Here is a 24,862-nt window from a genome sequence, read left to right on the forward strand (position 1 = left end):
AACGGAAAGCCAACTCTGATGTGAACATGCCCAGAGTGTGAGCACTGGAGAAATTTTAGAGAAAAGAAAAATATCACTTCCTTATTCATTTTATTTACTCTATAGTTCTGTTAACCAATTCCCACACCTTGACGTTAATGCACGTCGAGGTGAGCAGTAACTTCGCACACCTCGACGTGCAGTTACGTCAGTGCTTTGACAGTTAACTGCCGCTGCGGTGTAGTGCCGCAGCGGCAGTTAACTGTGAAGGGTGTCTGCCCTGCATTCCCTGTAGCCGATCAGCGGCCCTTCGCCGCTGATTTCGGCAGTTAACCCCTTCGATGCGGCGGTCGATTGCCACATTTAAGGAGTTTAGCGGAGATCAGCAGCCCCAACGTGAAATCACAGGGGCTGGCGATGGTACCCATGGCAACCGGACTCCAGACAATGGATTCCGGGCTGCCATGTACAGAAGCCTATGAGGACCACCCGGAGGCTGGTCGTCGTAGGCTTTAGAGTGACTGTCACGTCACAATGACAGTTGGAATGCATTACACTACGTAGGTACTGTAATGTATTCCAGCAGCGATCAGAGCTGCAAGTCTAAATGTCCCCTAGTGGGACAAGTAAAAAAACATAATAAAAATATTTTAAAAAAGTGTAAAAATAAAAGTTATAAGTTACATAAACAAGAACTGCTTTTTTTCCTATAGTAAGTCTTATTATGGAAAAAAAATGAACACGTAAAAAAAAAAGTACACAAATTTGGTATCACCGCGTTCATAAAGACCCCAACTATAAAACTAATATTATTTTTCCCGCACGGTGAACACCGCAAATAAAATAAACGAAAAACAATGCCAGAATCACTATTTTTTGGTCACCACACCCCCCTTAAATATACAATAAAAAGTGATCAAAATGGTACAAATACAAACTATACCCCGTCCCACAAAAAAGACAAGCCCTTACACAGCTTTTTTGACAAAAAAATAAAAAAAAGTTATGTCTCTCAGAATATGGTGACACAAAAAAGAGTTTATTTTATAAAGAAGTTATTTTATTGCGCAAACACGGCAAAATGTAAAAAACACTATATACATATGGTATCGCCGTAATCGTATTGACCGGCAGAATATAATATAATGGTCATTTATAAGGGTGAACGCCGTAAAAAATTAAAAAAAATTGTCAGAATTGATGGTTTTTGGTCACCTTGCTTGCCGAAAAATGTAATAAATCGTGATAAAAAAAAAAAAAAAAAAATGTACCCCAAAATGGTACCAATGAAAACTACAGATTGCCCGGCAAAAAATGAGCCCTCACACAGCTCCGGTGGTGAAAAAAATAAAAAAGTTCTGGCTCCCAGAATATAGCGATGCAAAATGTGCAGTGTTCCAAAAGCGAATAAGATCAGGCGCCATTTATAAGTGCGACACTGGCCACATCTGCAGATTATTTATTTACCCTATTATTATACCCTCTTATTATGCCCCTGATGTACTTTGCCCAGCCTACATGTACCCCCACGTTATAAACTTTTCGCTCCAGTTAGGGACTCGCAAGTCTGGGGATCCTTGTCGTGGATTGCGAGCTTGCGTCCTTTTGGCCAAAATGATCACTAATACCCCAGGTATTTTTCATTATTACTTATATTCGCTTCTTTTGGACACAGCCAGGTCTTTGATGCTGGGAGAGCATGGTGTGTTGTTGTTTGGCCTAGCAAGCAGGGTAGCCCGCTCTATGAATTATCAAGGCGTCACAAATAGGCTTCTACCTGGCTAGTCACGTTGCGCCTCATGACTTACACACTATTCCTCCATGTTTCACACACTTGCATCCCATTATTCATTTATTTTTTAGGCACTTCACTCATTACTGCCCCCTATATTTCACTCACATTATTACACTTGCACATACACTATTCATTTATTATTTCTTACTACACATCCCATGCACCACTTACCACTCCCCTCAAGACTAGTGGGAGTGGCTATTATTATTTAAAGCACCTGCTCACTCGCCTTCATCAGCGTTTCAGACCTGGCTGTGTCCATTTGTAAGTATGGCCTTTTTCGGTGTTTTTGAATAAATGTCCTTGTTTTTATCTGTTTTGTCTGTACATCAGGAGCTTTTCGCTCCAGTTAGGGACTCGCAAGTCTGGGGATCCTTGTCGTGGATTGCGAGCTTGCGTCCTTTTGGCCAAAATGATCACTAATACCCCAGGTATTTTTCATTATTACTTATATTCGCTTCTTTTGGACACAGCCAGGTCTTTGATGCTGGGAGAGCATGGTGTGTTGTTGTTTGGCCTAGCAAGCAGGGTAGCCCGCTCTATGAATTATCAAGGCGTCACAAATAGGCTTCTACCTGGCTAGTCACGTTGCGCCTCATGACTTACACACTATTCCTCCATGTTTCACACACTTGCATCCCATTATTCATTTATTTTTTAGGCACTTCACTCATTACTGCCCCCTATATTTCACTCACATTATTACACTTGCACATACACTATTCATTTATTATTTCTTACTACACATCCCATGCACCACTTACCACTCCCCTCAAGACTAGTGGGAGTGGCTATTATTATTTAAAGCACCTGCTCACTCGCCTTCATCAGCGTTTCAGACCTGGCTGTGTCCATTTGTAAGTATGGCCTTTTTCGGTGTTTTTGAATAAATGTCCTTGTTTTTATCTGTTTTGTCTGTACATCAGGAGCTTTTCGCTCCAGTTAGGGACTCGCAAGTCTGGGGATCCTTGTCGTGGATTGCGAGCTTGCGTCCTTTTGGCCAAAATGATCACTAATACCCCAGGTATTTTTCATTATTACTTATATTCGCTTCTTTTGGACACAGCCAGGTCTTTGATGCTGGGAGAGCATGGTGTGTTGTTGTTTGGCCTAGCAAGCAGGGTAGCCCGCTCTATGAATTATCAAGGCGTCACAAATAGGCTTCTACCTGGCTAGTCACGTTGCGCCTCATGACTTACACACTATTCCTCCATGTTTCACACACTTGCATCCCATTATTCATTTATTTTTTAGGCACTTCACTCATTACTGCCCCCTATATTTCACTCACATTATTACACTTGCACATACACTATTCATTTATTATTTCTTACTACACATCCCATGCACCACTTACCACTCCCCTCAAGACTAGTGGGAGTGGCTATTATTATTTAAAGCACCTGCTCACTTGCCTTCATCAGCGTTTCAGACCTGGCTGTGTCCATTTGTAAGTATGGCCTTTTTCGGTGTTTTTGAATAAATGTCCTTGTTTTTATCTGTTTTGTCTGTACATCAGGAGCTTTTCGCTCCAGTTAGGGACTCGCAAGTCTGGGGATCCTTGTCGTGGATTGCGAGCTTGCGTCCTTTTGGCCAAAATGATCACTAATACCCCAGGTATTTTTCATTATTACTTATATTCGCTTCTTTTGGACACAGCCAGGTCTTTGATGCTGGGAGAGCATGGTGTGTTGTTGTTTGGCCTAGCAAGCAGGGTAGCCCGCTCTATGAATTATCAAGGCGTCACAAATAGGCTTCTACCTGGCTAGTCACGTTGCGCCTCATGACTTACACACTATTCCTCCATGTTTCACACACTTGCATCCCATTATTCATTTATTTTTTAGGCACTTCACTCATTACTGCCCCCTATATTTCACTCACATTATTACACTTGCACATACACTATTCATTTATTATTTCTTACTACACATCCCATGCACCACTTACCACTCCCCTCAAGACTAGTGGGAGTGGCTATTATTATTTAAAGCACCTGCTCACTCGCCTTCATCAGCGTTTCAGACCTGGCTGTGTCCATTTGTAAGTATGGCCTTTTTCGGTGTTTTTGAATAAATGTCCTTGTTTTTATCTGTTTAAACTGAAATACCAGCAAAATGCCAGAGCTACTACCAAGATAAATCTGTGCTCCAAAAGCCAAATGGCGCTCCCTCCCTTCTGAGCCCTACAGCGTGCCCAAACAGCCGTTTACGTCTACCGATATGGCATCGCCATACCCGGGACAACCCGGTTAATATTTTATGAGGTATTTGTGGCGCAAACTGGGCACAATATGTAGTGCACTAAAATGGCACATCAGTCGAAAATTTTAATTTTCACTTTGCACCATCCGCTGCGCATGAAAACTTTCGCGCACCATGACTTAATAGCATGTCGTGGTGTTGGGGGGTGATGTATGGAGCGTCTCACGCACTGAGCCCGCGCCATACGCTGCGGGTGTCAGCTGTGTATTACAGCCAACACCCGGGACTAACGGACAGAAACAGCGATCGCGCTGTTACAGGAGCATGTAAAAATGACAATATACTGCAATACATGAATATTGCAGTGTATTCTACCAGTGATCTAATTATTGCTGGTTCAAGTCTCCGATGGGGACTAAAGAAATGTGTAAAAACAAAAGTAAATAGTTATTATTAGTGGAAAAAATTAAACAAATATTTAAAGTCCAAAAAAAAAAGTTCACATTTTTTCTCTTAAAGTAATGTAAAATTTTTTACAAATACACAAAATTCGTATCGCTGCGTCCGTAAAAGTCCAAACTATTACAATATACCATTATTTACCTCGCACGGTGAACGCCGTGAAAAAGAAATAATTTAAAATGGCAAAATCGCTGCTAAAGTTCTAAGCCTTGTAACGTCCTAGAAAAATTAACCCCTTCCCGTCGTAAACAACTTTCAGATTTTCAATTTCGTTTTTTCCTCCCCTCATTCCAGAAGCCATAACATCTTTATTTTTCCGTCGATATAGTACTATGAGGGCTTGATTTTTGCGGGATGAGTTGTAGTTTTTCGTACCACCATTTATTTTGCCGTATAACGTACTAGGAAAAAAAATATTTGTGGGGTAGAAAATTAAAAAAACTGCGATTCCTCCATGTTTTTTGCGTGCCGTTTTTACGGAATTCACTGTGCAATTAAAACAACATGTTAACTTTATTCTGCGGGTCAATACGATTATGGCGATACCAAATATATATAGTTTTTTTCTATATTTTACATGTAAAAAAGATGCAAACATAAAGTAGACATATGGGAAATATAAACTAGTAAGTATTTTGTGTGGTATTACTATCTGCTTTACAAGTAGATACATTTACATTTAGAAAAATGCACATTTTTGCAAATTTTCTCTAAATCTTGGTGTATATTACAAATAAATATTGAATTTATCGACCAATTTTTTTCACTAACATAAAGTACAATATGTCACGAGAAAACAGTCTCAGAATCACTTGGATAGGTAAAAGAGCATTCCAGAGTTATTACCACATAAAGTGACACAAGTCAGATTTGAAAAATCGGCTTCGTCCTGAAGGCCAAAACAGGCTCAGTCCTGAAGGGGTTAAAGTAACAGGTTTATAAAGAGACCACCCAAGACTGCATACGCTATTATTTATCAGAAAAACATATTTACCTTTTGAGGATTCGAAGGTATTTGCTTGCTCACAGCTACCACTGCGTGAGTTATTGCATTACACTGACGATTCAGCTTAAGCAGAAATGCAAAAAGCTCTTCGCTATCATGGGAAAATAAAAGAAATGATTGTAAACAACAAGCATGTTCTATTTAGGGTAAAAAGCTAACAAAAAAAACCAACATGCATGTTAAAACCGTGATCTCAGGTCATTTACGGACGTTTTTGGTTTGCCGTGTGAACATAGTCTTAGACTGATGTTTCACACACTTCTCTATGGCATTATTCACACAAAAAATGGACCGTTTTACATGCATATGAATGTCCGTGTTCCGTCCGCGTTTTTTCCGTGCATAATCCGTGTTTCTCCTCTGCAAGCACTTCCTGGTTTAACATTTTTTTTCCATGCATTTTTTAGTAACTGATGCGTGAAAAATGGACAGCACATGGACGACTTCCATGTGTTGTCTGTTTTCTTTTACTTACCAATAAATTTTAATTGGCAATTCTGGTACCGCAAAAAAGAGGATCAGAATACGGAAAAAGCTGCGAGGTTCTCTCAACAAACACACACACGTTTGAATAGCCCCATTGAATTGCATGGGTCAGTGTGCTGTCCGTTGTGAACACAGACAGCACACTGATGAGAAACTCGGTCAAGTTAGTAAGGCGTAAATCATAAATGAAAACCCCAATGTTCTATGAAGAAATACCTTGATTCCAATTTTGAAAGTAATGGCAACTTCTCAAGTTTTGTCTCTTCAACTTGAATTTCCTTCATTGCTGCCATGATTTTTTTACAGTCTTCATTATCTATAACTCCTGTCTGTGTTAAAACATGCAATGATCAATATAGCAATGCTATACTCTTTTACAACAACTATACGTAGAAACAAATAAAATTATTTACCAACACGTAATGGTTTCACTAACATGTGCTTTGTAAAGGAACAAAATTCAAAGAGCGTTTTCTCATTTGAAATTGAAGAACTGAAATGGAACGGTTTAGGTCACAAACCTGTTATCCAGCCAGTTAATAGGCTAGCAGTGATGTTCCTCTTATCTAGTCATGAAAAAGTAATTTGGCCGTCGTGGTTATCCTGAATGGTCAGGCACTCCGGTGCCTAAAACACACTACTCATTGATTGACATCTCAGGGGCCTCGCTGCGTCACTCCTAGAACTCTGAAATCCCACGCCTGCGCTGTTCAATTCACCTTTCCAGGCATGCACAGTGAACTGCAGTGCTTACAGTATCGGGAAGTTATATAGAACGCAGGTGTGGGATTTCTGAGATCTAGCAGTGACGTTGCATGACTTATGAGAGGTCAATCAAGCTATGAAGGACTGGAATGCCTGACTTCATGATAACCGAAGCAAAGATGACTCTTTCAAACTAATTTGCATAGTGTGTTTTTAAAGCTCTTTTTCTCGATTATGCTGCATTGGCCACATAACAGAGGGGAATGATTATTAACCTGTTACCATGCTGGATAACAGATTTGTGGCGGTTCGGGGGCCTAAATCCTGCCGACAGGTTCTCGTTAAGGCTCATTTACTTATTTCACTTTGCTTTTGCTCAAAGTAAAAATCGCTAAACTGCTGGGACCATAAGATGGATAGTTAAACCATAATAGATAGACCTACAAAAAATATTGTTTGTATGTTTGATCAGACGAGTATTACCATACACTCGGGACAAGTCGGAGATCAGCCATATACATGTTACAATTCAACCATATCTCACAAACAAGAATGATAATGTATGGAAAATAGATTTAACAACAACCATATGAGATATCTTTATTGTTCATTACCGATATATTGTGCATTTACATTCAGAAGTCATTACATCCAGAATCGGTTGGATCTTTGCAATGAGTATTAAAAGGGTCTGTCTAGGACGGGGGTTGGCAACCATTTTTGTATAGCGTCCCAATTTAAAAATAAATAATCAAAAGATGAAGTACTTAGTATGCCATGGAACAATAAAGTCATAGAAGACAAACTGTTACCCTGTATGTGACATAAACCAAGTGATCAAACTTACATTTCAGTGTAACCCTGGTGGTCCCCGCCAGTATTTGTAGATTTCCCTGCAGCGATGATGTGCCGTTCATGCACGTGACCACTGCAGCCAATCACTGCAGCAGTCACGTGAGGGTAGTTATCAGGTTATTACTACTAGACAGCTAATAAAGACTGGCGGGTACCCGGAGGGCAGAGCTGCAGCAGCAGGGAATATACCAGGTGAGTAAATGTTTCTTTTGTTATTTTATCACATTCTGTGCTTTTAGAAAAATCTTTCTTTTTTTTTTTTAGTCTCTTCAGGCTCATTCATGCTTAAAGGGTTTTATCTAAAATCAGATATGTCACAAGAGTAAATTTGAGGGTTGCAGATGGGACTCCCACCTACAGTATCCCAAGATATCAATATCTCGTTGTAACCTGTCATTTACAGCGTAATCTCGCGAGATTACGCTTCCTCTGTAGTAACTACCACAGAAACAGTAACGAAGTGAGGGATTGTGAAGAGACATCCTGTGGAATGTCTATTCACTGTCTAAATACTTCAGTATCGTTAATGTGTTAGTATAAGACAGCACATACTGATCTAAAAGGATCCCTATGCGCTGATTAAATGAATGGAGAGAAGTGTATGACGCTGATTGGTCAGCGTCATACACTCCCCTGTACAACGCCCACTTGGTCAATAGTAAAACACGCCCAGTTGTCCATTGAGCAACTCATTAGCATAAATCTAAAATCGCTAATAAAGTAGTGAAAATAGATCGTTTTATTTAAATAAAAAGCACTGCTGTCACCTACATTATAGCGCCGATCTCCTTATGTAGGAGATAGGCCACTTATAATGTGGTGACAGAGCCTCTTTAAGCCGTTTTGCAAAGCAAGGGAGCTCCCTGCAATGGAATGTGAAAATTAAGTTTGAAATAACCCAAGACTTGTTGAATTATTGAAAATGACAATAAAACAATGCAATAGTAGTTAAGTATTCATTTGCATCACAGGAATATATTACACTAAACAGAACATCCCTATTGAAAAGCACATTAGCTAATTTCACACATTGGAAACATTTGATTTTTGAATTTGTAGTGGTAGAATTACACTAAAACAATTGGCAGGAGTATCAGCAATTTACAGTCAGAGCATGACAAAGTAACATATTTGCATTGAGCGCGTACCGCATCATTTTATCAAAGTTTGAGTGCTCTTGTTATAAATGATTATTATAACCCATGATTATTTACAGACCTAGTAATAGTCCTGAAGAATGTATCTAACAATAGGCAAAAAAAAAATAAAAAAAAAATTCTCCAAAGACCATTTATAAAAAGGTTTGTTCTTCAGCTATAAAAATTATCAAAATTTAGGTACCAGTCTTACATGAACCAGTTATAGCACTTGAAGGGGTTATCCGGGTACCAAAAATGTGTAAAAATTGCTTTGCATTCATCTTCTTATGTAACAAGAAGTGACTTATTAATGTACTTTTTTTATTTTTTAAAAGGCTTTATTTTTCCAAATCTTTTACAATTTGTTACAGTACAAAGTAGTACAGTAAATAAAACAATAGAAACAAGACAAATGACACGGCATCTGGTAGGCACTATAATGCAAGAATATTTTCAGAAGAGATGTAGCACATATAGAACATACCTCCCCAATGAATTAGGAATAGTGCCTCACAAGAAAACAACATTCACACCACATTCATCCCATGCCCCATTCTTCCCAATCCAATCAGAATTTTTTCCACCTTTAAACCGCAATTTCGTATGTCTCCAACCATCTGGACCAGACCTTATCAAATTTATCAGACAATTTCTGTTTAATTATAATTTACGATACATGGGTACATATTTATTCTCCATTTGCTTCCAGTGAGCCAAACTAGGGCCCTCCGTGGCCTTCCACGCCATAATCACACTTTTTCGAGCGCAGAATAGAACAAAACGAAGAAAAACATTTTCATAGTAATTCTGTACGACATCATTTAGGATATCCAAAAGACACACCTGAGGGGGCAAGGAGCCTCAGAAATTCAAAGTGGGTATGAAGAAATTCTACTACCTCCGACCAAAAGGGGGCAATCTGGGGACACATACATACACAGTGTATATATGTACCTAATTCCGACTGGCATCTAAAACAGCTGTCCGAAGACAACGTCCCAATCCTCTGGAGTCTGACTGGTGTATAGTAAATCTGATGCAGAAACCGAGATTGTATCAGAAAATCTCTTGCACTAGTAAGCGAATAAAAAAATGACAGTTCTACCTCCCTCCACTCCTCCAGTTCCAGATCAGGGATATCCCCCTTCCACCGAGGGAAGGCTTTATCAAAAGGTCATTGGCCAAAGGACAGCAATAATGCGTATATTTGAGCAAGGACCTTTGAAAGGGCCGGGGCTCCCAGAAGATCCTCCAGTCTAGAGAACCCCAACTGAGGAGACGCAGAACCAAATTGGGAAAAACCAAGCGTGACGTAACCGGAGATAGTGGAAAAAGACCTTCTGCGACAGCTCAAATCTACCTCTAATTTCAGAAAAGGATAGAAAGCAAGAGTCTTCCGCAGACAATTGACCCAGGAACTTTACCCCAGCCCTCACCCACATTCCCGCCCCCGGCAAAGATAAAAAATGGGTCAACCAAGGATTATTCCATATCGGCGTTCTAGGTGAGTACAATTGGACCGTTGTGACATTTATCATAGCATGAGCGGTCTTCCATGCTACAGCCACCGTCTGAAGCGGGAGAGGCACACTATCCCGGTATTTGAATCTATATAGTAAATTCGTAAGACTTTCATAAGATGTCATAAGCGCCCCTGCAAGTGCAGTGGCTGCATTACTCAAATCGATATCTATCCACCACCGTACAAGCACCAGTTTAGATGCCAGGTAATACAGATAAAGGTTTGGTGTCGCCATCAGGAATTTCAGGGCCCCATACAGCAACATTTTCTGGGCTCCCCTACCGTGGCACCGCCTGTTAACGGTACTCCGTCCAGCACTATATCATGCTACCCCTTCATTTCTACTTGCTCTCTGAGAATCGTCGACACAGATGTAGTGCAGTTCAGCGTATTGCAGCCTTCTCACATTCACTTTATTGTGAGAAGGCTGCAATACTGTGAATCGCCGCTACATCCGTGAGCAAGTAGAAATGAAGAGGAAACAGCGCTCGGACCGACCCATAAACTATTGATGGCCTATCCTGAGGATAGGCCATCAATTTTTAGGGACTGGAAAACCCCTTTAAAATGAACCTTTTAGCACACTCATGCTGCTCTAACAATAGACACAAGCCAGTGCTAAAGCTATGACTTCTCTTATATGACGCGGCACTTTAGAGTAACACATTGTTTAGTTTAATCACCTGTCACTATATAATACTGCCCGCAGTTAGGGCAACATTAACAGGCCGACAAGTTCACATAAACAAAATAGAAGATACAGGATTTGTTTTGGTACAATCTTAAAACCCCATCTATGATCAAAAATAGATACATAAGAGCAGAGGAAAAAAAGATTGTTAAAACCGTGGCATAACATTTGCGGTCAGAGGGGGGGTGGGTCAACCTGGAATGGGCGAGCCCCACTTAAAACCGGATCCTCATATTTAACCAAGGGTTAGGACGTTGTATGCGGCGTCTTATATAATTTACTAATGCTGCCAGGCCGGATGTGGCAGTGGGCCTTGTGTACCAGGCCATGAAGGTAAGAGGAGCGGAGTAGAGGGGAGTAAATTTTTTTTATATTTTTATGTTGGTTCTGGGGTCCATGCTTAAGGTGGACGAGGCTATGCAAAAGTGTGGCGTGTGGCGCAGCACAATGTAGTTACACCCCTGTGTGTAAATATTATTCTAGTTCTATATGTAACCTATTTATTCATTTTACACTTACTTTTGCAGTCTTCTCTTCTCTTCAGCAGGGAGGCATCAAGCTCACAAGTGCTTACCACACACTGAAGCTGAGCCGCTCCCTCTGCCCTATCCAGACAGAGCGGTTGGCGTCGCTGGGATTGCTCTTCAGTGCTTTGGACCTTTAGAAATAATAAAAATGATTACGTGAAAGAAAAAATAAATATATATATAAATTTTGTAAAGCGCTTCGTCATTAGTTCTACAGAGTTTTAAACTTTAGGGTTAACGCTTATGACGTTGAGCATGACGTCAAGATGTGCTAGATTGCAGCATGAGACCGCTAAGCAACTTAAATACACCCCAGTCAGACGCACATTGGAGCTGCTGCTTACTGGTTAAAAAGCAACCAATCAGTCCAAAAAAAAACAACAAATTAAATACTGCAAAATTATTGATAACTTACCTGCTGGCCTCACTTGCTTCTGGTTCTGCTTTTCATTCCGGTCCCCGTTTTCCAGAATCCAAGATGGCTGGTGCTGTCTCAGGCTTGTATATAGAAAGCATTGCCTGCAAATCTGAGACATGCCCCCATCTTCTTCACTGCTCTCAAAAGGACAAGCACCGATGAGGTCAGCGCTGTGTCCATCTCTTTTGACTCTTGTCCTGCTGGCTTCTTGACAGGGGTTCCCGTTGCAGCAACATCCTCATTGACAGCGCGTCAGTGGAGGACGGAGCAAGACCGCGCCAGGGTTGGCATGAATCATCTTCTGTATTTAAAGAGGCTCTGTCACCACTTTATAAGTGCCCTATCTCCTACATAATCTGATCAGCGCTGTGATGTAGAGAACAGTGGTTTTTATTTTGAAAAACGAAAATTTTTGACCAAGTTATGAACAATTTTAAATTTATGCCAATTCATTTCTTAATAGACAACTGGGTGCTTTTTAACTTTTTACCAACTGGGCGTTGTGGTCTGAAGTGTATGACGCGGTCCAATCAGCGTCATACACTTCTCATCGTTCTAGCCCAGCTTTTTTCACTGCACAGCGTGACCGCGCGAGATCACGCTGTGCTGTGAGTAAGTCCCACAGAAACTTTACCGAAGTTGTGGCAGCGTGAATAGACATTGCGTCCTGGCTGGAGGTGATGTCTATTCACTCTCAAGATACTTCGGTAAAGTTAATGTGGGAGTATGTGACAGCACAGCGTGATCTCGCGAGATCAAGCTGTGTAGTGAAAGTAGCTGGGCTGGAACGATAAGAAGTGTATGACGCTGATTGGTCACTGATTGGTCAGCGTCATACACTTCTCTGTACAGCGCCCAGTTGGCAAAAAGTTAAAAAGCGCCCAGTTGTCTATTAAGAAACTAATTAGCATAAATCTAAAATTGTTCATAACTTGCTCAAAAATTATCGTTTTTCAAAATAAAAACCACTGTTCTCTACATCACATTATGTAGGAGAGAGGGCACATATAATGTGGTGACAGAGCCTCTAAGTATATCTACTATTGTATGCTTGTAACGGTCTTATATGTTCTATTGTCTGTTTTTTTTTTAAAGGTTTCCATGTCTTGGACGACGTTGGATTGTCGTGGGGTCAAAGCGGGCTGTAGGGGGAGGGGGGGCAGTTTATTTCAATAAAGTGTTTTTTATATTTTATTCAACTGTGTAACAGAACTAGTAATCGAGGTGTCTGACTGACACCTCTCCATTACAATCGCTAGGGCTTGGTGTCAGTCAGAGGTGTGCTATGTCCACCTTTGGCTGACACTAATCCCTGCAATTAACTCAGTACCCAATGCACCAGGGGTACTGGGAAGAGGCGAGAACCATCAGGAGCGGCCCAACCAACGTAATGGGCAGCCGCAGACTGGTGTTTTTAGGATGGGAGGGGACCAATAGCCATGGACTTTCCCATCCGGATAATCAGACTGCAGCTATTGATTTTCTCCATGTTTTTTTTTTTTTTTTAATATATATTTTTGTATTTATAGCATAGTGTAATGCTTTTCTTAAAAAAAATATAAATGATTAAACAAAAAAACATGTGGGGTCCTCATATTTCTCTATCCAGCCAAGAAAAACCAACAACTGCAATTTGAAATTATCAGGATGGGGAGGTCCTTCACTATTGGTTCCCTCCCATCCTAAAAACACCAGCCTATGGCCGTCCCAGGGGCCACCCAATAGTCCTCGGTTCTTCCCAGTAGCCCTGGTGCATTGGGTACTGGGGAAAAGGGGTTGGTGTCATCCAAAAGTGGACATAGCACACCTCTGGCTGACGCCAAACCCTAGCAATTGTAATGGAGAGGGGGCGTCTAGTGTGGTGATATTTTCTGTGGGACATATCATGCAATCTACAGGTTGGTATAGCCTTTTGAGCCTGTGATTTTGGGCTCTCCTCTACATTTGTTAAGCAGTGTTAACATATTGTTCATTATTATATCTTTGAACTTATGCTATATACCTTGGTTAGATGTATATGACCATTACGTTGGTGTGTACTTTTCTTGCTATACCCTTTGGTTTGGACTGAGAAACCTGTACCATACCATATCACATGATGTTTGTAGTTTACTAGCATGCTATGTGTATGTGTCCCTGTTGTATCTCCACGCTATTCTTTTATTACTTGTATCATTGATTTTATCATCTGATGGCCAATATATTGTTATGTGTATTTCAATAAAGTTTTTTATATTTTCATGGTACAAATTGTGTGCTGTATGTTATTTATCCAGGCATGGATATGTTATATATATGTCTTCACATTTCGTGATAGGTATTTGAATTTTGTCGTTGTTGATCTGGGAGGACGCATGATAATTCTTTTGGCGTATGTCCATGGTCTATACTTGAATAGGTATTTATTACCTCGATTACTAGTTCTGTTATACAGTGGAAAAATAGATAAAAAATACTTTTTTTAAATAAACTGCGCCCCCCCCTACGGCCCGCTTTAATAATTTTATTGGTAAAATTTCGATCCTACGACAATCTTACATAGTCCGAGATACTCAAACCTGTAAAAAAAATACAGACAATAAAACATATAAGACCGTTACAAGCATACAATGTGATATACTTACATACAGAAGAGGATTCATGACAGCCCTGGCGCTGTCAGTGAGGATGTTGCTGCAGACGGAACCCCTTTCAAGAAGCCAGACGTGTCAGAAGAAATGGACACAGAGATTCCGAGAGCAGTGAAGGAGGTGGGGGGACATGTCTCAGACTGGCAGGCAACGCTTTCTATATGCAAGTCTGAGACAGTAGCAGCCATCTTGGATCCCGGACAACTGGGACCAGAACGAGGGAACGGAATGGCAAGCAAGAAAGTCAGGCCAGCAGGTGGGTTAACAATAATTTTACAGTTTAATTGTTTTTTTTTTGTATTCATAAGAACGAGGCTCCCAAACCCCCAGATCCTCCTCACTGCACCCCCACAGTGAGGGGGACATTGAATGAAATGGAAGCGTGCACGCTTGACCGCTGCTCAATTCAAAGTCTATGGGAATGACGGAAAGAGCAGCGTACATGCTTGACCGTCGCTCCGTACAAGCTCCGCCTGAATGGCAGTGCAAGTTTCATTTTACTCAAAATGCCCAAAATGTTAGGCTGGGTTCACACCTGCGTTCAGCTTTCCGTTATTCTCCTCTGTCAGAGCAGAGCAACGGAAAAATAAGTAGCGCCTGTTCCGCTGCACAACAGACAACACCTGCCGCCAACTAAACCCATTGACTTTAATGGGTTTTGTCAGATTTCCGTTGGGGTGTCGGTTGTTTTAACGAAAACAATAGTGCAGCATGCTGCACTATTGTATCCGGTATACTGTCAGATCTGCAACGGAGCCTCCAACGCAGCTGTGAACAAAGCCTCAGGCTGGGTTCACACGAGCATGTTACGTCCGTAAAGAACGGAACGTATTTCGGCCGCAAGTCCCGGACCGAACACACTGCAGGGAGCCGGGCTCCTAGCATCATAGTTATGTATGACGCTAGGAGTCCCTGCCTCGCTGCGGGACAACTGTCCCGTACTGTAATCATGTTTTCAGAACAGGAAAGTAGTTCCATGGAGAGGCAGGGACTCCTAGCATCGTACATAACTATGATGCTAGGAGCCCTGCTCCCTGCAGTGTGTTCGGTCAGGGACTGGCGGCCGAAATACGTTCCGTCCTTTACGGACGTAACATGCTCGTGTGAACCCAGCCTCACACAAAAGTTTTGTATTTTTTTAAGCTGGTTCACAAAAAAAAAATAATTACAAATTCTACTGGACCCACTGCCTATTTAGAGACAGGCAGCAGCTCCAGGAGAACATCATAAGGGTAGGAACACACTAGGCAGATATGCTGATTAAAACTACACAGCTTATGGGCCCCGGTAGCCGCAGGGAATTCCGCCAGCAAAACCGCACCAAATAGTGGTGCAGGTTTCGTGAGGCATGTCCGCTGCGGGAATCCTGCAGGGGGAAAAAAAAAGTTTCGATTTGCCCCGGCCGTAGTTTAGGCGACGCGACTCTCTTCTGAACGTAGCCCCGCCTCCTGGGATGACGCTGTAGACCATGTGACCACTGCAGCAGTCACATAGGATGAAACGTCATGACAGGAGGCCGGGCTGCGCTAAGAATAGAGGATCGCGTCACCAGGACTACGGCCGGCGTAAGTCTAAACTTTTTTATACATTTTTTAAAAAAAAAAACTTTTTTTTTCTCATTTGTGATTTTTGCGGCAGAACCGCAGCATTTCCGCAACAGAGATTCTGCAGCATAAATTGACATGCTGCGGCTTAAAAAACCACACCGCAGGTCAATTTTTTTGCAGCGTGTGGATGAGATTTGTTGCAGCGTGTGGATGAGATTTGTTCAAATCTCATCCACTCTGCTGCGACTAATACGCAGCGGATTTTCCGCAATAAAATGTGTTGCATAAAATCCGCAGTGTTCACGCCTAGTGTGTTCCTACCCTAACAATAAGGCCCAGTTCACAGAGTTTTTGGGCCTTGATATTGACTCAGACACTGCGTCAGAATCAGCACCAAAAAACTTCCAAAACCGCCTCCCATTGATTTAATCTGAAATCAATGGGAGCCAGTTGCGGAAAAAATAAAAAGCAGCATGTCCTTTCTTGCCGCGGTTCCGCCTCTGACCTCCCATCAAAATCAATGGGAGGCAGAAAATGCATTTTTCGCTGTGTTTTTTGTCTGCTGTCCTCAATCGCCACGGGCAAAAAACGCAGCAAAAAACGTGGCAAGATAGTGTGGGCAGGTCAAAATCTGCCTCAAAATTCTTTAAGGAATTTTGAGGCAGATTTTTTCTGCCTGCAAAATACTCTGTGTGAACAGGGCCATACATAATCAGAACTTTGAGACACTTTACTCACTGTGTCAGAAGAGCTGCTGGCTCCCACTCCAGTCCTCGTTGTCAGGCGATGTCTTCGGTCCAGACGTCCAGTCCTTCACCTCCAGCTGGGCTCCAGAAAATGGCGGGGATCGTAGAACGCCAGCCGCCACGCTACAACTGGACTCCTCCCCCTCTCCTTACGCAGCTACGCTCTGGAGGAGGAGGAGTAGGTGGAGGAGGTGGTGGCCCAGGTAAGTAGTCTGTGTGCCGCTGTCCATGTGTTTCCAGTCTTTGCGTGTCGTTCGCTGGTGTGCGTGCGCGCACTCGTGAGCGCGCACCGCTTCGCGTGAGCGGGCGGGTGTTCGCGCGTGCCGGCGACCAAGCGGGCGGTGTTTGACGAGGGGGGGGGCCCGCAGCTCACGCCGTTTTTTGGGTGAAAAGAACAGGCCCCATTGCAGGGGCCTGCTTTTTTCTACCAAAGGCAAGTCGCGGCAGTTGCCGGGCCCCCCTCTCAATTAAGTTTGGCCGGGCCCCTTACAGTAGTACCCCTAATACCCCCCTGATGGCTGCCCTGGCCGCCATTCCCCCAATGTGTTTAGGAGCTTGTAGTAGACAAGACCAAACCTGGGGATACTAGCCTGCCAGTAAAGACCGTAAAACACTGGCAAGCCTTTTAAAAAATTGTCTAGACAATAAAATAGGACAGGCATGAAATAAATATAGAAATGTAGGGAGGTACACCATTTCAAATAAATTAATCCTACCATATAGTGATAAGGGTAGATTGTTCCAAGTGTTCAGCCGTTTTTCAGTAGCAACAACCAAAGGGTCAAGGTTAAGCTCACCATATCTGGATAAATCAAGAGCAATCTTAATCCCAAGGTAAGTAAATTGGGAAACTACATGCAAGGATACAAATAGACTCTGTTTGGAGCAATATCCCAGAAACAGGGGGAATAAGACGGACTTAGACCGATTTACCGACAAACCTGAAAAGGCACCAAAGGTATCAATCAGTTTTAAAAGAGAAGCCAGAAAAGGACCATCGTCCTCTAGATATACCAGTGTGTCATCTGCGTGCCGGGATAATTTTTCAACTATGTGGCCCCTAGATAGGCCTTTTATGGATGGAGATTGGCGTATAGACACTGCAAGGGGTTCTATTGCGAGGGCGAATAACAAAGGGGAGAGCGGGCATCCATGCTGAGTACCACGACCCAAGAGAAAGGGGTCAGAAATATCCATATTGGTTCTCACTCTGGCACTCGGTCCCTCATATAAGGGACGAATCAGAGCCAAGAAACGTGGACCAAAATTTAAACGGGAGAGAAGCGTCCAAAGATGCCTGCCTCGCCGCATCTAGATTTAAAAAAAGTCTGTGTATATTAAGGTTGATTCCCTTCCCGGGCTTAAAGCCAGTCTGATCTGGGTGAACTAAATCCAAAACAACCTTCTTTAATCTAGTATATAAAATTTTGGCCAATATCTTAGCATCTGAGTTAATAAGTGAAATAGAGTTCGGGAGAGTAGGGTCCTTCCCTGACTTCAACACCACCACAATAAGTGCCTCACGCATGGAGGCCGGCAGGATGGCCATCTAGTAAGCACTGGAATACATGTCCTGAAGTCTAGGAATCAAGGTATCACTATTAACCACATACATCTCACCCCTCAACCCATCAAGACCAGGGGTTTTGCCAGAAGACAGCAACTAAATAGCACTTTATATTTCCTCAGCTACAATCGGCCCATCCAATTCAATCACCTGAACGGCTGACAGACGCCATAAGGGCAGTGAATTTAAGAATTGTTCTATATCACTTGGCGGTACACAGTACCTCGAGCCTTACAGTCCGGCAAAAAATTCACAAAACACCTTATTTATATCTTTCGGAGCAGTACACAAAATACCCTGTGCAAAGACAATGGAAGGAATAGACCCACAAGGACACTCCGTTCTTGACAGATATGACAGAAGTTTACCATTTTTATCTCCAAATTCAAAAATGGATGCCTCGGTAGCCAGCACTCGCTTCCTTGTCTGTTCAGTATTACGAAGCAACAGTTCTCTTTGAATCCCTGCTCAGTGTAGTTTGGTTTCAGATTGGGGATTTGAAATAAACTCCTGCTCCACCCGTTTGATCTCACTCACTAAGAATCTCTTTGTCCCTGGAAACCCTTCTACATTTTGCCACCCCGGCTGCGAATGCTCCTCTCACTGTGGCATTATAAGAATCCCACACAATCAATGGATCTGGATGGGAGGAGTTGTTTTCCCAGTACATAAAATGAGCCTGAGACCTCCGAAGTGACCCAAGGAGAGGAAAGCCATGCCGGATGTAACCTCCAGACTTTAGAGTCAATGGGTGGCCCAGTTATAAACATTAAAAGCAGAGCTAAATGATCTGAGATACCCCTGGGAGTAAGAGCAATAGAGGTAATTGCAGGCAAGAAATCTTGGGAGGCCATATCAAGGTCAATCATACAGAATGTTTTATGAGTAGATGAATAATCTGAGTAAGCTGTATCTGTCGGAAATTTCCAACGCCACACATCAGAGAGATGGAGCGCCGAAGACCAGGCATTAAGATGGGCAGATGCCTGATCCAAGCCTCCCGTGCGGTCCACCGAGGCATCCGGTACTGCATTAAAGTCACCCACACATAAAATCGGGCTCACTGGGAATTCTGACAGCTTATCAGCCACTGAAGCTAGCAGGGCCGGATCCAGAGGTGGGGGGACATATAAATTGATTATAGTAAATATTAACCCTGCATTTTACAATGTACAATAACATATCTACCAAAGTGGTCACATGCCACCTGCAGCACCTCCAGATGCAGACTCCTGGCTATGAGGAGAGATACCCCAGGGGAGTAGTTGTAATAAGAGGAGTGATATCCTTTTGCTATCCAAGCACGTTGTAGTGCCAAGACTTTTTGGCCGGTCAGATGCATCTCCTGTAAACAAACAATATGCGGAGAATGCTTCTTTAAAAAAATTAAACACAAGAGCTCTCTTAAATTTAGAATTGAGCCCATGGACATTCCAACTTAATACCTTAATCGAAGCCATAACGCATCCAGAGGTGACACAGTAGCCCAGGACCCCCTGCGTCCAGAGTAAGGGAAGAGCAAAAAAAGGAGCACCACATTCACACACACATTCATAATACTTAGCATACAAGTAATACAATGCAACTAGCAATAAACCCGATCCCCTGTCAAACACTAGACTAGCTAAGTGCAGACCTTTACCCTGTAACTATAGAACAGCGGTTCTGTCTAAACTAACAACTACCCCACTAGCATAGTCCCGAGACCTGACTCCTTGTATGGGATAACGTTAGAAAAGATTTAATCACAGAATCAAACTACGGCAATAACGCAATGCAAAATTGAATTAGACTTTAAGAAGATTCTGTCAAAAGTGATATGCAGTTATCAGCGCTGAGCAAGAAAGCATGTAATAACCAATACTGAATACTGTCCATCAGAAGACTGCTCAGTCTGGAGGAGGAGCTTCTCCAGGCGCACGCGGCGCACCGTTCGCCCAGTCCAAGGCCTCAGCAGGGGAGAGAAAGAATTTAGATGTTGATCCATCAATCGCTCTCAGTTTGGCAGGGTAAAGATTGGCATACTCGTATCCCTTTTCCCAAAGTCTATTGCGGACCTCTGTATATTGAACATGCTGCCTCCATATGTTGACAGAGAAATCTGGGTAGATGGAGGCTCATTGGGCATTATATAGAATAGTTCCTTTCTTCCGTGCCGCTTGTAAAATGGCATCTCTACCTCTGAAATGTAGCATGCATGCAAGTAACATAGAGGTCCTCCTAGCTGACCCAGACGAGTGGGGACCCTGTGAGCCCGTTCAATGGCAAAAAAGACAGAAAAGTCTGTAACATCTAGGGTGTCCCTCAACCACCGCTCCAGAAACATTACTGGTTATGGACCCTCCAATTTCTCCGGCAATGCTACAATGCGGATGTTATTTTGCCAAAGCCGGTTCTCAAAGTTATCCGCTCTCCCCACCTGTCTTATCAACTCCGCAATTTGAGCCAGAATAGGGAGCATAGTGTCCTCCACCTCAGAAATCCTACGTTCTGTTTTCTGCATATCATGCCTCAGAATAATATGCCGCAGTTCATCAACTTTAGTAACAAGCTAGATTGACACGAATTGATAGCAGTCAGCAGTTCTGAAAATTTTAAGTCCATATGTAAGGAGGAAACAGGCTGATCCTGTGGGGACACCGGTCGCGGCGGGATATTGGAACCCTCAAACGTTGACAGGGAGGGATCAGGGGAGGCAGGTAGACGCAGAGGTCCGGAGTACTGTTCAAGCTTCTTCGCTGCATGTGCTTTAATTTTAGATATGGTGGCACAAGAGGGATCAACATCCAGATCATCCGGTGAGCAGAATGGAGGATCATCCACCACAGATTCACCAGAGGGGGGGGACAGGGACAGAGCACCCAGGAAGGGATTTACCCTTCCCTTTCTTTCCCCATTACCTCCCATAGTAGGTGTCCTGGTGTCCAGGGTGTGCACAAAATGGTGGATGAAATGAAAAAGGGGGGCCAGCACCAGTCCGTGGAGCACTATAGGGGGACATGTGCAGGGAGCAAAGCAGAGTGCACAGGGTTATCCTTACACTTGCTCACTTAGCAGCCTCGTGCATTGCAGACGCTGTGAAAGTCTATAAGTTATCAGGGTCCCTGAAGCACAGATGGGATTCCTTCACTACAGGGTCTCACACCGGACTTCTCCTTGTGCCTCGCTCCAGTCAGGTTTAATGGAGCCAGACACCATAAATTTCCTCACTGACGGAGACAGGGAAACAAGAGGTCATGTCCCTGCACTGGAAATCACTCAGGCTTACAGGATGGATGAGATTTAATCAGGATAGGGAGACAGGAGACTCGGGAGCTCCGTGCAGCACGTCTGTTCAGTCAGACATTTGGCCACGCCCCCTACTTCCTAATGTACTTTAATTAAAAATTCAGTATTAAATGGTGCCATTCAAACCCGGTGAACTGTTCCCGGGAAGTCCTGTAGCTTTTCTAATATTGATGACGCACCGACACAGTCCCATGTGACTGAGGGCTTGCTTCCTGTGCTTTTCGTGTCGGCGTGTTAGCAATGGCATGACTGCAAGGGGCTGTCACATTGCCAAATTGTTGGAGTCCCCGAGCAAAGCATCAGCTAGTGCTTTGCTCGGGACTCCAGTACTGCTCCCGACATTTCGTCTGTGAGTTCAGGGATTTCCTATAGCTGGAGTTCCCGATCAGAGCATCAGCTGATGCTCTGCTCTGGGACTCCACTACTGCTGACGTCACTGTCCACATATGGCCTTCCAACGTCCCTTTCCATATTTTTACAGTGATGTCGTCAGCAGTACAGGAGTCCCCAAGCAGAGCATCAGCTCATGGGGCCGTGTCAGCGCGTCATCAATATTAGAAAAGCTACAGGACTTCTGGGAACAATTCACTGGGTTTGAACGACACCATTTAGTACCGAATTGTTAATTAAAGCACATTAGTAAGTGACTATATAAATATGAATGCAAAGCAATTTTTAAAAAATTTTGGTCTCTGGATAACTCCTTTAAAGGCCATTTTTTAAATTAAAAGGTCAATCAGCGTGATTGGTGCAACTTTATAATTCATTTTTATTAAAAATTCTTTTTTTGAGATACAGCTGCTCTGTATTCTCTATACAGAGCCGCTGTATCGTCCGCCAAGACCTGAATCCGTCAGTTATGAACTAATATGAGATAACAGGTGGATCCTGTGTGTCAGAGACACACAGAGTTTTCTCCACTCGCTAGTGACCTGAAGGTAATGTTGAATACATCTACCAACGTCAAGGGAGTGAAAGTTCTTTTTTTTTTTATTCTTAGAATTTCTACAGACAGAGGGTAAGGTTATTACCAGAGATCGGTGAAACTGAGAAACTACTTTCGGGAGAAAGCCAGGATCAGGTTTGATAATAATTCTGCCATCTAAAACCAGCATATAGGGAGGTTTGATGGACAAGGATTTAAGTTTACCTACCCTTCTAGCGGATGTTATTGCTTCTAAAAAAAACAAACCTGTTTTTAGGGGGATAACTTTAATAGAGGTCTCCGTCAAGGGTTGAAATGGTGATTTAGTCAGACCATTACGAACGGTGTTCAGGTCCCAAGGTATGGGATCTGAATGTAAGAAAAATTCTGGTAGTATCTTTAAAGAATCCTCTAGACCAGGGGTCTCAAACTCGGCCGGGTAAGTGGGCCACATATAGAAAAAATGGGAAGTTGACGGGCCGCATTACTTTCAAATTTGATACATTACAAAATTATTGTTAATTAATTTGTTATTTGAACTACTATAACAATACTACATTACTATAATTCTACATTACTATAATAATACCGCTAGGTTTAAATTTACCGGAAATTTGTGAGATTTCTCCACAAGCTTATTTCAACAATCCAGTTTTCCAGTTTAAGTGTCGCTAAATGCAGTCCGGTAGCTCAGTTGGCAGCGTTTGGCAGACACAAATGTCAAAATTAGGCAGCCCCTGTAGGTGCTGCCGCAGCGCCCTCTGTGAGAGCTGCCGCAGCGCCCTCTGTGAGAGCTGCCGCAGCGCCCTCTGTGAGAGCTGCCGCAGCGCCCTCTGTGAGAGCTGCCGCAGCGCCCTCTGTGAGTGCTGCCGCAGCGCCCTCTGTGAGTGCTGCCGCAGCGCCCTCTGTGAGTGCTGCCGCAGCGCCCTCTGTGAGAGCTGCCGCAGCGCCCTCTGTGAGAGCTGCCGCAGCGCCCTCTGTGAGTGCTGCCGCAGCGCCCTCTGTGAGTGCTGCCGCAGCGCCCTCTGTGAGTGCTGCCGCAGCGCCCTCTGTGAGTGCTGCCGCAGCGCCCTCTGTGAGTGCTGCCGCAGCGCCCTCTGTGAGAGCTGCCGCAGCGCCCTCTGTGAGAGCTGCCGCAGCGCCCTCTGTGAGAGCTGCCGCAGCGCCCTCTGTGAGAGCTGCCGCAGCGCCCTCTGTGAGAGCTGCCGCAGCGCCCTCTGTGAGAGCTGCCGCAGCGCCCTCTGTGAGAGCTGCCGCAGCGCCCTCTGTGAGAGCTGCCGCAGCGCCCTCTGTGAGAGCTGCCGCAGCGCCCTCTGTGAGAGCTGCCGCAGCGCCCTCTGTGAGAGCTGCCGCAGCGCCCTCTGTGAGAGCTGCCGCAGCGCCCTCTGTGAGAGCTGCCGCAGCGCCCTCTGTGAGAGCTGCCGCAGCGCCCTCTGTGAGAGCTGCCGCAGCGCCCTCTGTGAGTGCTGCCGCAGCGCCCTCTGTGAGTGCTGCCGCAGCGCCCTCTGTGAGTGCTGCCGCAGCGCCCTCTGTGAATGCTGCCGCAGCGCCCTCTGTGAATGCTGCCGCAGCGCCCTCTGTGAATGCTGCCGCAGCGCCCTCTGTGAATGCTGCCTCACCGCCCTCTGTGAACGGTGCCTCACCGCCCTCTGTGAATGGTGCCTCACCGCCCTCTGTGAATGGTGCCTCACCGCCCTCTGTAGATGCTGCCACAGTGCCCTCTGTAGATGCTGCCACAGTGCCCTCTGTAGATGCTGCCACAGTGCCCTCTGTAGATGCTGCCACACACACCCCTTGTAGATAGTGCCACAGACACCCCCAGTAGATAGCTTTGGCCAGGGAATCCTATGCTGGAGGAGGCCCTAATGTCACTGTTCATACACAGTGACGTCAGGGGATCCTCCTGGACCGGAATGTGATATCAGGGGCAACCCCAGAGCCGGTGTCCCAGAGCAGAGGACTAATATAAGCTCTGCTCTGGAACTCTGGGGAGGCAACTGATATCAGTGTCCATATATGGACAGTGATGTCAGGGGCTTTCCCAGAGCTGGAGTCCCGGAGCAGAGCCGCTTTTAGCACCCTACCTGGGATTCCAGCCCAGCTCCTGACATCACTGTTCATATATGGACAGAGATGTCAGGGGCAACCCCAGAGCTGGAGTCCCGGGCAGAGCGCTACTAGCGCTCCTACTGGGACTCCAGCTGTGTTCCTGACATCACTGTCCAGCTCTGGGGAAGCCCTAGACATCGCTGTTCATATGTGGACAGCGATGTCGGCGGATTCCAGAGTCCCGGAGCAGAACATATACTAGCGCTCTGCCCGGAACTCCAATCCGGGGAAGACCCTGACAAAACTGTCGATATTTGGACA

The 24,862-nt window shown here is 44.1% G+C and overlaps 1 protein-coding gene across 1 annotated transcript in view; it reads right to left on the reverse strand.

Moving 5' to 3' along the window:
* Positions 1 to 24,862, reverse strand: part of ASZ1 (ankyrin repeat, SAM and basic leucine zipper domain containing 1) — a 197,167-nt gene that overhangs the window by 37,051 nt on the left and 135,254 nt on the right. The window contains exons 10-11 of the mRNA XM_075855045.1: positions 6,149 to 6,261; positions 5,435 to 5,537 (exon numbers count right to left, since the gene is read on the reverse strand). Of these exons, the coding sequence (XP_075711160.1) occupies positions 5,435 to 5,537; positions 6,149 to 6,261 (216 nt within the window). The remainder of the gene's footprint in view (positions 1 to 5,434; positions 5,538 to 6,148; positions 6,262 to 24,862) is intronic.

The sequence above is a fragment of the Rhinoderma darwinii genome, chromosome 3 (assembly GCF_050947455.1).
Source record: "Rhinoderma darwinii isolate aRhiDar2 chromosome 3, aRhiDar2.hap1, whole genome shotgun sequence".
In the NCBI taxonomy this organism is placed as follows: Eukaryota; Metazoa; Chordata; class Amphibia; order Anura; family Rhinodermatidae; genus Rhinoderma; species Rhinoderma darwinii.